The 13621-nt window shown below is 38.5% G+C and overlaps 2 protein-coding genes across 2 annotated transcripts; one reads left to right on the forward strand and one right to left on the reverse strand.

Annotated features, from left to right (window-relative positions):
* Positions 1 to 1019: 1019 nt before the first annotated feature.
* RB195_004804 (uncharacterized protein) lies at positions 1020 to 2435 on the forward strand (the record flags this gene model as incomplete). Its single annotated transcript, XM_064182816.1, has 4 exons — positions 1020 to 1148; positions 2056 to 2087; positions 2155 to 2312; positions 2410 to 2435. The coding sequence occupies 4 exons, from the start codon at positions 1020 to 1022 to the stop codon at positions 2433 to 2435; spliced, it is 345 nt and encodes a 114-aa protein (XP_064034083.1).
* A 5061-nt stretch (positions 2436 to 7496) lies between these two features.
* RB195_004805 (uncharacterized protein) lies at positions 7497 to 13402 on the reverse strand (the record flags this gene model as incomplete). Its single annotated transcript, XM_064182817.1, has 3 exons — positions 7497 to 7615; positions 13132 to 13226; positions 13365 to 13402. 3 exons carry the CDS (start codon positions 13400 to 13402, stop codon positions 7497 to 7499), a joined length of 252 nt encoding a protein of 83 aa, XP_064034084.1.
* Between the last annotated feature and the right edge of the window lie 219 nt (positions 13403 to 13621).

The raw sequence follows: 13621 nt of genomic DNA on the forward strand, positions 1-13621 counted from the left end.
GTGATTTTAGAAATTCGGTTTGTTTTTTTATTTTCTAATTCATTTATAAGATCATAAACCATTGACAAATGACTAAATGAGACTAAAACTAAATCATTCTTTTAGGACGGAGCATCCATCAGAGAAATAGTCCTTGTTCTTCAAAGAAAGTATGCTAAAAATTGTTGAAATAGAAATTGTGTGCGATCCAACAAAAAATAAAAACTTAAACACTTTAAATCGAAGATTTTCAGTAGGATTGAGATTTCTGAAGCTCTAAGGGAATTCCAGATGTGAAATAAATTTGGCAATTTTAGAAAAATTATGCAAAGACACAGAACAAAGCAGAACATCGTTTCATGGCCAAAAACGGGCGCAATATACACAGATCTCATCCATTATCCCCCAACAAAAAGATCCTGAAAATCCAGGAAATTTGTAGAGGGACAAGAAAAAGTTAGCGAAAACAGAATGTCTGAAAAAAAAACCTGTCGTAGTTGGTAAGAGATTCAGTTGCGACAACACAGCACGTGGTTTGAAACCGCCTCCCTGTCAACTAACTAAGCGTTCATTCATACGGAGTCGATGAATCAATAGCAGACATCAGACATATGTGCTCAGTGATAGAAAACTGATTTAATACATCGGCTAGTTCCCTCAAGTCATTGGGAGCCTGCATATGCCTCCTATAAAGATCTAAAAATGATTTTCCCTTGATTTGGAAAGGACAAATCGAAGGAATGAGATTTTCAGTGTCATGGACTTTATTCTTTACATTTTATGGAACTCTAGAATTTGGATACTCTTAACATTGAGAGAAACGGTAGATAAACGGAGCAGTGATGGCAATTATACGCAAAAAAAAATCCACCTAGAAAAAATAAACGCATGGAAATAATCTGAACATCCACAAATTCTTATAGCATTCCCAACACAACCAACACAACTGCAATTCAATTCTCAATCAAGAATCTATCGAGAATTTCATGTGTTGTTTATATATAATCAAGAATCTATCGAGAATTTCATGTGTTGTTTATATGATTTCCTGTGTACAGTGCGGTGACGAATACATAGGAGAAACAGCTAGACCACTATGTATTCCAATCAAAGAACACCTGGACGGCAAAAGGAAATCATGTGACTCCACTGCATTAAGTGCTCATAGGGTCATAACGAAGAAAATTTTGAAGTTAAGATCACGATTTTGGCGCACAAACCAAGTACTGCGGCGCGCAGGGCTCTAGAGGCTTTTTGGATCCACTCCAAGAGCCCAAAGATGAATTGCAAAGAGGAATGCCTCTGCATTACGCGGAAATTTGAAGGCATCACCCCACGAATCCGAGGTGGTGCGGATTTCAGGTGGAGTATTCCTATACGGGATCGTAGATTATGGAGAGGGGTGTGATGCCGTCCACTTCTTCCTAATTGCCGTAGAAAACAGCCCGGAAGATGCGGCGCGTGCAGAAGGCCTGCGCGCTCCAATCAAACTTCTTGTAGAAAAAAGTGTGCCGGAACGCTCGAAGCCGTTTTCTATGGCAATTAGGAAGAAATGGACGGAGTCACCCTTCTCTCAACAATCTACGACCCCGTATACGGATACTCCACCTGAAATCCGCACCACCTCAGATTCGTGGTATGCTTCCTTTAAGGCTGATATTTGATTGCGCTAGTCACCTCACAACAGGTATCTAGCAGTGGCAAGATAGTCAGCTGATTCTAAGGTACGATGTTCTTTTCCACTGGTAGCTATGAGGCCCAACAGTAAACGTAGGACTTTCTTTGTTGGGCGGATAAGGCGTTTGACCGAATTTAATCACGTTCGATTTCACCTTTTCAGGCCCCGAAGAACGCGATATTGCCGAACCTTTAGTCACGAATAAAGGATTGTAACAACCTGGTGTCCGGCTCATTTAAAAAAACAATCACAATATTATTCCGCTTATCTGAGAGAAAGAATTAAAATCGTCCCGTGAAATTTATCAATCCAAGATAATCCAGAACTGCAAACGTTCTATCACTCATTTATTATCGATATCGCCTGAGGCAACAACGTTCATTCCGTGTGATCGTTAGCATCATTACTTATTTTGTGTGATCTATAAGCGGTGAGTGCGATGATTTTATGGACTTTTAAGGTCTCTCGACTAATTACTAGAAATCCTTAATTTTCAGTGGAATGCTCACAACATGCGTTACTGTATCGATTATTTTCGCCATGTTGATGTATGAGATTTCATATTCGCTGAGAGAAACAATGAAAGATGAGATTGAGTCTATGACCACAGATGATGTGACATCAACGATACGTGATTGGGGACCAGTTAGTTACGGTATGTGTTGATTTGTTGTGCTCATTCGCTCTTTTTAGCTCCGATCATGTAATAAGTAGGTTTAGAAAAAAAGCTAAAAAAAAAACTAATGTTTCAGCTGGCTCAGAACTAGAGACAATGTGAAGAAAGAGAGGAAAAGAGAGGAAAAGACAGACGTAGTGGTTTTAGCCAAATGGCGCTAAATAAAATTTTTTGGAATCGATTCAATAGTTTTTTTTGGTAGCGTTGTATTTATCGAAATTAAGGGACAATGATAGAAATATTGTTCTTTAGATAAATTTCACTGTAATGTAGTTTGAAATTAGTGAAATTTTGAAAAATGCAACCATGATAGCGTTTCATGTGGAGAGGAATCACTCAGATTTCTTTTTGTTTTCTTTTTTTGCGTATTTACTGCTGATCATTTTAAGAGGTGCTGCGATCATTTTTGCCTACAATACTCCTAATTACAAAATTTCACTTTCATAACAGAAGGTGAGTTGAACATCCATTGGCGCTGAATGCGCTTGCTAATACCTAGGATGTGATAATCCGTGCGATACTATGCGACACCATCTACAGCATCGGGAGCGTAAATGTTAAGGGTTTTGAAATAATGAAGCAGAACTTTTTCTGTGGTACAGTGGTAAATGCCTTGGTCATCGGACGAGTGGTCTCTGGTTCGAATTCTTGCTGGAGTTGTTGCATTTGGCGACCATTTCTGATGTTTGATTTCAACCGCACGCACTTTATTCTCTGCCATTTCGTTGATTTCGCACTGATTATAACATCTATAACAAAATATGGGGCGAAACTCAACTTAGATAAGATAGAAAAGACGAAGATGGAAAATTAGATCGTAAAAATAATTGGGAAAAAATAAAAGAAAAATAAAAAAATAATAATAATGATGTTGATTGACACCATACTTAAATCATACTTTCATGAAATTCGACGGTTGAATGCTTCTATAGATGCTGCTTTAAATTCATCGCCCCACGAATCTGAAGTGGTACGGATTTAAGGTGGAGTATTCGTATATGGGATCGTAGATTATGGAGAGTGGTGTGGTTGCGTCCATTTCTTCCTAATTGCCGTAAAAAACGGCCCGGAAGATGCGGCGTATGCACAAGGCTGGCGCGCTCCGATCGAACACCTTGTAGAAAATAGCGCGCCGGAACACTCGAAGCCGTATCTTCCGGGAATACTCCACCTGAAATCTGTACCACCTCAGATTTGTGAGGTGATGCCTTTAACTATATGTACTTATACAGTTTGACATTTTACGGTATCCGAGGTGCTGTAAGCTTTTTTTAATGGATCTTATAAGGAAGTCATTAATAAACTTAATTTGAACTCCTAAATATCTATCTGGGAAACTTTGGGGGAGGATCAAACGTTCTTCACCAAACCACGTTGGAAACAAGCCACCCTGTTCGATCAGGCCAGTTAGGTATCCTAGATATGTTACGAAGAAAATTTTGATTTTCGATGGATGTAACGCTGGATGGTTCACAACCTGACGGATAATGACCCACCCACAATCAGTCACAGTTGTTACCATAGTCTGGACATTTTATTCAATGAAAAAAAAAAACACGACCTTAAAATTTAACCGCAAATAATACATACAGCTAAAAGAATGGAAAAAGCATGGAAAGGTCCCCGGCGAAAAAAATTCTCGGGATAATCCAACGGAGTTAATCGTTTGTAATCGATACCCATCTGACATATGCTCTAATCGTTTGTATTTACTGTGCCTTAAATCGACTTACCGTATGATGCAATATCCGAGCGGCACCTTTGTGCAGATGTGGATCAAGTTAATCACGACCTTATGATGACGTAATCGTTCATGATTGCTCTCATTCAAAAAAAGCGGAAGAGGAGCTCACCGCGGATGGAGGTCGTGCGAGGACACAGGTCGACGAGTAAACAAATACAGCGGCGGGAACTTCTGAACGAGGAGTAGCCTTGTCTCTCATATTTTTTTCCAGTGAAAATTCCAAAAATTCTAATGATATTCTTTCTTAGTTCCCCAACTTCTATCGGAATCTTTGACTAACGGTGCAAAGGCGCTGAGTTCGTCGGAAAAAACCGGTCGTTTTTCTTCTGGATAGCGCGCAGTCGGTACAGCTGCTTTACATCTGTTGCTGATCGAGCTGATGATAACGGCTGGAACACAATGTGATCGTCGCCCACCACTCGTTTCACTGCTAACGAATAGTTCCCACCTGTTAACATCCATCTGTTGAATTCTACACGATCGTCAAGAAAGTGTCGCCGGTATTGAAATGTGCTCATGACAGGTGCCCTTGAATACACTCGGCTAGATGATATGATCGAGCAGCAAAAGCGGTTACGGTACTGGAATCAATGATTGCCTAAGCGAAACTATTTTTAGGAACAAATATCTTAGTCAACAAAAACTAAGAGCAAAGACTGTGTAGCAAAAAAAAACATATTCTACAAATTTATAGGTAATAAATAACTTATAGGCTACTGTAAAATACCGTACCTAAGCTCATGAAATACTAACGCCTTTCTAACGGAAAGAATCTTTCTCGAAAATTTCAAATTTGAGCTAGACCTGGGTTTTTCCCTTGGTCAAGCCTATTAAAAGGCCTGAAATGTAATCTTTCAAAAATTAACCTAATGTCTCCTCTCAGAAGAAAAGAAAAAATGACGTCACTTCGTCGTTTTTCAAATAATGAAAGTGTTTAAACAACTAGGCGAACAGGAGAGAACTTATGCCCTGAATTCGTCAACGACCGCATTTCGAATATATATTTAACTAATCTATGCAAAAATTTTACTGAACAGGCGTTCTTTGTTTTATTTCTCCTAAACAAAGCATAGGAATTACAGTAATAAACCTAAGTGCTTAGAGTAGAAAAAATATGTTTGTCTCTAGGAAAGAAGAAATGGAACAATGCATTCAGGATAAGAAGGTTTGACTGGTTTGCCTGAGCTGTAACCGAGACCTGGTATTTATCTTTCTTTATTAACTAAGAACTAACGTTTCTTCGTTCCTCCGAGCCTCCGGGAAATCACAGCCACTCAGTGATTTTCCGGAGGCTCGGCTAGTTGTAGCTTGACTTATCCTCCGAAGCGCTTCATTACATTAAAGAAATCATTCTTGACATGTAATTGGCCCCAAAAACTGAGGATTTGAGATCCGGGCTGAAAGTACATAATCCCAATAGAGCGTTACTATTAACGATGAAATTTCTGGGTCAGTATCGAGATCCGTACGATTACAATCAAAATTGTTGACCGACCGACCAGGCAAGCAGTGCTATATCGAGCAATAAATATATCTTTATTTTGTCATCGTAAAAAACGCACTCGATCTGGTGAGAGACTGAAATTTCTATACTTTTCACTAAACGTATGTAATGTGAGCGATCATCGCCATGGATTCATGAATTTTGTTTCCTTTTTTTTCAATTTCTATAATAGTACATTATATGTACTGTACAGCAAGACTATGTACTGTAGGCATGTATTCTTTCTAGTTGGATAGCGGAAAATGTTGAAATAAAATGTTAAAAATTGCAGCTCTAAGCTCCATTCTAATTCCAATTTTTTTCCCAACTTGAGTAAATCTCTGCTATCAATGACGTTCGATCTACTAATTTCATATGACAAACATATTTTGATGTCTGATTATTGAAAATTTTTCTGGAATTTGAAGCAGAAACGCCCTTATTTTCAAATAATTTCTTCAAATTATCAAAACTAGAGGGAAGCAGAGCCCTGACCTACCAGTACCGATCAGAAGGACCCGAAACACCAACAACTGTACTACCACAATCACATCTCCATCCCACTGTGGTACATCAACCAAACTCCGCATATCTGTTGATGCCTACAAATGAGTAGATTTAGGTATAGGTTACTTTTTGATTGAGTATGTATGACGTAGGTAGAGCACATTGAAATTGAATGCGCAGAGAAAATGGAAAAAAATCTAATTTTAATTTGTCGTCAAAAAATGGATGTGTGGGTGTGGTGTAGCGGTAAGAAGTTCCGCTTCCTGCACGATCGATCGGAGGTTCGAATCCGCCCTAGTGCTCACCAAGCCTTTCATCTCTCCGGGGTCGATGAATTGGTACCAGACTTGTCTGGGAGGATAAAAACACTGACTTGACACATCGGCTAGCCCCGTAAGTCTTAGTGTAGACCAGTTACAATTAGATTTTTCCATTTTCTCTGCGCATTCAATTTCACGTTCGTTTTCTCTGCTTCTGTTTCATTGTTTTCAATGTGCTCTACCTACGTCCTACGTAAAATTAGATTTTTTTTCCCCATTTTCTCTGCGCATTCAATTTTACGTTCGTAAACCACAAACGATTCTGAATTGAAGTGAACGTAGGGGCGCATCCCAACCGCATTGATTAATGCCAGAAGCTTTGTCCAAAGCTTTGTCAAAAAATGGGTCTTTGCTAACCGCTGCTTTTTTTCTTCGAAAATTTTTCTTCGTATAGGAGTGCAAAAATTCGTATCAAGTACCACAGTTTCAATTATAAATAATTTTCAACAATTTCCTGCAAACATTTTGAAAGAAAAATGGATTAAAGAGCACATTTAAGGTGTAGTTTCAGGAGGACTGTGACTAAACGCTTGAAAAAAGCTGAAAATGTAGAAAAGTAATGGTATTCGGCGGCGATTTCCTTCAGAAATCGCTCAGCTGTTTTGGTTTTGATGCAAAAAAGAAGCAGATTATTTTTCGAGGAAAAAAACCGGAACTACCGCAGCAAAATGGCGGCAATACACCTCTTATAGTGCTCTTTGCATACGAAAGAGAACGTTTTCAGGTTAATGGAGAAAGAGCATGGCAACCTTATAAGTTCAGACATAAAAAAATGAGGTTACATTTCTTCAAAGACATTATAATAGTGGTTAGCTGCAAGATTTCAGCTGCGGTAGTCCTGCTGCTGGCGAAAAATCTATGGCAATTAAAACAGTACAGCAAAAGAACACTTCAAAATTCCGCCATATCTTCTACAAAAAAGTCCTGGTAGGGCTCTGTAGATAACAGAGCCCAACCGGGACTTTTTTTCTTAAAGAATAGTTATTTTTTAAAAGAATTAATTGGTATTTTACAATCTATCCGATTAGACAGCAAGAGAGACGTTATCGTGATTATTTACAGTTAAGATCTCGTATTTTTTTCATTAACTTTAAACTCACCCTCCCTGTTCACCGCAAAATCTCACTAGCAGCACCTGCTGCTGATCGCCCGCATTGATTACAGGGATTTGTAGGACAACATGAATAATTAACACCAGCTGTGAACACCTGACAAAGTAGCGGTTGTCCTGAAAAAAAAACTCCACTGACATCTATTTATTGGATCTGAGCACATATACATGAGCTCGTTTACGGTAACTCTTCATATTCCACACAAGACCAGTCCCAACTTTAAAATAGTCGATCCTCCTCAACATTCAAGGTCCCCGATCGGTCGAGTCAGCTGTCGCGCAGGTCAATAGGTCATTATGTCCGGAGTAATTGAAACGCCACATACGTATCGTATCACGATGACGTCATCGTGTATACGGTATGGCTGCTCCCGGCTGTTGGTGATATGCGATAGTACAATTGAGACAACTGGCGGACATGTGCCGCAAGCGGTTGCGCAACGCAAAACTTTAGTATTGACAAGTTAGCTAAGCTACAGTAAGCTTACAGTAATCATCCTTGACCAGTCGATTTTAAAAACAGGGATGTCTTAACTTCACGTTAAATCGTGTTGGAATTGGTATCAGGTGAATTTTGCGGATTAACGGCGAAAATCAATATATCGATCGGCCATTAATGTGTGCGTAAAACAGCAAATCCCTCCCTCGTTCTTCCAGCATCTTCCACAACAATGACATAATTCGACCACCTGTATGTGCATATTATGTGCTATATGACTATCACCTGCATGAATCAATATTTTATGGCTCTTTAATAGTGCTGATGATCGATTTTTAATCGCACAATCAACACGTTTGAGGTCGATCGTAAATATCAGCCTTATGTGAACGAAAGAAAGAAAAACTCAGCTCTTGGTAAGGTCAGCATATTTTTATTTAAAAAAAAAGTTATTGAGAAAATTTTTAAAAAATGTACACTTTATATGTAAAACAACTTTTAAGAGATCTCTGATTAAAGTCCTTAAGGTCAGCTTAAAGTTGATAGGGATTTCCGCAGGTTTTTTTTTCGAAACATTATAGGATTGTCCACGGAGAAAGAAGAAGAAAGTATTTTCTGAGGAGATTCGGAGAGAATAAACACTTTCGTGGATTAACGTGCTGCTAAGGTGCTGCTTCAGAAGGCTGTGGAACCCCTTGACAAATGCGTTGAATTGAAATTACTCGTGCTTTCAGAAGTTCGTCATTCCGATAGAAATTGTCGTCGTTTTCTCTAAACTCCCGAAGTTCCCGGAGCTTCAGCGCTTTCGCACCGTTACCGAGGACAACTGCAATAATTCCAGAAACGTCCCTCACTTCCTCTCCGTCGATTATATCGTACCTACTTGAAGCTTGTCATTACCACTTGGTAGCAGCTGTCCGTCAGGCAAACATATATCAGATTACGCATCGCTTACCATACGTCACTGTGTCATTACAATTTCTTTACAATAACTAAATAACGAATTGGCGAAGTGGACAACTGACACAAAGAAAAGAACCTCAAATGTTCCGATCCCTGTTTCCCCCTATACGTCTTAAACCATTTCAAACTCGCACCTTATTTCAGCAAACTATGAATTCTCTCGAACGTTCGCCACCTCCTTAAACACGGGTTTCTTGATGTGAAATAAATGTGTTCTACAGTATCCTTGACATTTGATGTAAATCAAGTACGTTCAAATTATGTGCTGTTCACCAGCACGCCGAACCATGCTAATAGCTCGTTTACACCTCGGTTGGCATGATAAATCGTGGTGGCGGCGAAAAAAAAACCACCACCACGATCGTGAATCGTTGGACGACGACCGCAGCGATAAGTGGTAGGTGTGAGGCGATGAAAAATGGTTACGAGAAAGTTGAACGCTATGTTTGAGGAATGTGATGGAAATGCAAAGAAAATTCCAGAACAACTCCTAAAGAAACGCGTTCGTAATTGTCGTTAATTGTAGTTTGCATAAAAAGGCACGGGAATCGCTCCTGTTTCGCTAAAAATCCACCAAAAACACTTTCCTTCATTATTTTTCCATTTAAATTTTATTTGTTATCTTTACACTACTTATGGCTATGATGGTAGGATTGATGAGGTGCCTTGGTGATGTGTGGTCGCGGTGCGATATCGCACCCGCTTAAAGTAACGGGTAATAACGCATGAAAGCTGTACTTAATTTCATCATTGATTCAGCTTTAATCGCTTCAGAAAATCTACGTATTTGTGTTTGCGACAAGATCGCAATTTTACAATAAATCCCTGTAAAACTACGATTTTCGTTGTTCTCTTCGCATTACTATCGCACTGCGATATCGCAGTCCAAACGAATGTTAATTATTAACGAGCAGACATTTGCTCAGAAAAAACGATTTTTTTGGGGGTAAAAATTACAGAATATGAAATTTTTTTAAATTAGAAAAGTAATGTTTTTGTCACTATAGTATTCTTACACCTAACTCCGATGAGTGTATTATATGATACGGTATTTCTCCCGTTAATAATAACAAATGATATTCGCAGCATATTCAGTGGCGGATACCGTAGTCAGCGTTCCTGATAACGCTCCTGATAACGCTGCAAACAACGCTCCTAATCTGAGCGAGAAGCCACACAGGAAATGGTCCTGAAACGAATCGTAACGACCAGCGATAACGTTCGACTGAGCGAGATTGTCAATACGTAGTGCTTAGTAACTGTTTAACGAGAATCGGAAATAGCTTTGTCGTAAGGTGGTCAGATGAAGTGAAACGACGATATAGCATAACGTAATCGCGGCGATTTTGGAGCAATTCATGGATGATCTTTGAACTAATGTGAAAAGATCAAATCTAGAAGCGAAAGGAATGGATTTCATTCGGTTTTTTTCTTTTTGGAAGGGAAAAGATTTATGTGTTTCATATTCTTCTATTCATTTGTTATATTTATTTATTATTCTCAAATTTTGTGTTTTATACACTTATTTATTCATTAGTGTTTTTAAAAATTACTTTCTCATCTCACAGTGAGGCGAATCGTGTTGATTTTAACATTTTAGACAGATAAAACTTTAAAATAACTTTATAAAAACTGCGATGACAACCGTATACTGCAGAAATTCAATGTAGATAATTTTTATTTTCTTTAAAAAAAATCTTCGTGTTCTCGATATTCTAGATGGGATCCAGAAGTAATTGGGAATGGATGTAACGGGGTGTACGAAGGAGAATGCTGGAAAGAGGTCCAAATATCGAAATATAACTCTTTAATCTGCAATCTCAGGAAAAATCTCCAGAAAAAAAGGAGAAAAACCTCAAAAAGGGATCAGACCGACCGACGACTACAAGTTTCTAAACAATTTGAATTCGAGGTCGGGAGTACCGCAGCAGGACAATCAGCATCCCTATTCTATTTCTTGATGATTCCCGACGCCCACATAAATTATAGTTACGCTGTAACAGCACCTATAATTACGACGCTACCACTAAGTTAAGGAATTTCTGGGAATCGTCCGATAAAAAGAAGACTGCAGAGGAAATAATTTGTATTTTGAGGCATTTTTTGCATAACAAATAAATTTTTGGCGTGGAATAAGCAAATATTTTTCAATACATTCCATTCCGTTGTTCTGTCGGCACTTAGGCTCATAATTCCCTTCGAGTAAATTGTTTGGAGGATTTTTCGGAGTAGAATTTCATGTTTCCATTTTTTCATTCAATTTCATTTCCATTCATGATGCCACCATATCTGGAGTAGAAAAAACATAGAAAAATAAATAAAAGAATTAATAAAGTGAAAACAGATAGGAGATTTCGTAGCGATGGATGAAGTTGCAGTCGCTTTGACGGACGAGTATTACTTCATTGCTTTATTGTCGTTTCCTGGTAATTGGAAGTGTCAAAAATTCGATCTCCACAGTTTCTGATTTAGCTGCGGAACTTCCGACCTCGTTGGTTCGATTGTCGAATTGAATTGATTGGTGGTCGACAATTCGATGAAATCGAGAAATTCCACAAAAGCGAAGGTCAAAAATTTCAATATGGGCGCTCGGATTCGTTCCCAGTACTTCGTCACCACGGTGCCAACATCCATTTGCCGACTACTCTCAGACCCGAACTTTTCCCGAACCCGAACAACTTTAAAAAAATCCACATAAGAACTCATTCCTGAATAAGAATTTCATACACTAATGTCCTCCCGTATACGCTTCTTATGACAGTGCTACATAGCTGTGACTGAAGCAAAAAAAACTTCTTTCTGTTAAAGATAACCTAATCGGTCCTGGAAAGGGGTATTCTGTCCAAAATATGACCTTCAAAAGAATCAGGATGCATCGCTAAGGCGAACTTCCATGTCAAAAAGCTGCTAATCGATGGGACTAGCGATCGGAAGGTCCACAAATATTTCCATGAAAGTATCGTGAATCTCCATTGTTCATATTTATCATTACCTAATTATTACCGTTGCATAGAACTTGTAGAAAAATAACAGTTCATTGGGAATCCAAGTCCGGAAAATCTAAGGTTTCTTCCAGTAACCATTCGTGACTATGGAGCAAAAGGGTCCCACCTAGGTATAGTTGTGAGCGAAAAAATGAGTACCATTCCCATCCGAAAAACCTGCAGCAGCTCCAGAAACTGTTCCAGGAACTTCTTTTTTTATAATTACTCAGGTGGGGAAACGTAGCCCTAACGCTTCACCGCAGAAATTAGCTCTTCCCACGCAAGAACAGAGATCACCTACAAATCGTTAGCCGTTGCCGATATCGCAGCGATTCCTGTGCGATCCTTCAACATATCACTAAACGGACCACCTCAATCGCTAAACGTTGATTTCCGTCGCACGTTGGTGTTCGACTGCGATGTGTGTGTGTGTGTGTGTGTTGACGCTGTGACACACAATTTTATCACTGATCGTTATGCGATACGCTTCATAACCGTTTCCTGTGTAAAAACACACATATGCTTGTTTAGACTTAATCGCCTATAAGGGGTACTGTAGATGGATCGAATTGATTTGGGGGTACTGTAGGAGAAGCTCTTGATGTTACAGAGAAAATTTTTTTTTTCAAAGCTCATATTTTTTTTCACTGAGAAATTTGGTGGATTTCTGCATTGATGCATGGTAGAATTCCCCATATGTCATTATGAACAAAATTTCCGTGGTAGGAACTGTATGGCTTCCAATTGTTCTCTCTACTTTTTAGGGAATACCTTGAAAAAATAGCGGATTTTGATGAATCACATGAATTTCCCCCAACAAATTTTCGGATTTTACTACCGTTTACTTTGATGGACCGACTCTACAAGGAAAATAAACATGGCAAGGTTTTGTAGGAAATATTGAATTGAAAAATTAAACTTAAATTAAATCAAAATTAATTAAACTGAATTAAATCCTCAAAAAAGCGATACACAATAGATCGCGTATATGTGAAATACACTATAGATACCATAAATAATAATTGAAATGCTATCGATTTTTTGAAACAGTAATATATTGATAAATTTAAATATAATTATGAAAATTTAAAAGTTTGAATGAACAAATTTTCGAGGGATTTCCAGTGATTTAAAATTTGCAGTTTGTACCCGAAATGAACTTAGAAACATGTATTTTGTTAGAATATCTACACAAAGACCATTTTCAATACATTTTCTTAGAAATTTTACGATCTATCCAGAAAAACCTTTAGTAAAAGGAGCGGATGCCGCGTCATCTTCATTTTTCGGGCAGCAGAGATCGACGTACCGTTCCATACTATCCATATCAACTCTGATAGTCCTGCAAATTATCATTACAAACACTTGTTCGACATATTTACGACATTTATCGCACATCGTGTGTCAGTTGTCCACTAATCACAAATGCACTCGGCAAGTTTTAAAGCAATGTTTAAATTTTGCTTACGGAAGCAAATACCTCAACTGATAAGGTCGTACGGATTGCAGGTACGACATCAACAGGCAAAAAGAAAGAAGCAGCGCTGGCAAAAAATCTCCAAAAAAGAATTTTCGGGAAAATTCCAGGGGAAATTCAGATAAATAGGAGGTATTTCTGATGCTCGACTGCATGGACGATGACTTTACGGTTGTTATGTTGCTGTGTTTTTCAGGATACCATGAATGCTTTCGAATTTTATCAAGTTTCTACTTTCTGCTGAAGTGAAAACTAATTTC

Source organism: Necator americanus, chromosome I, assembly GCF_031761385.1.
Source record: "Necator americanus strain Aroian chromosome I, whole genome shotgun sequence".
In the NCBI taxonomy this organism is placed as follows: domain Eukaryota; kingdom Metazoa; phylum Nematoda; class Chromadorea; order Rhabditida; family Ancylostomatidae; genus Necator; species Necator americanus.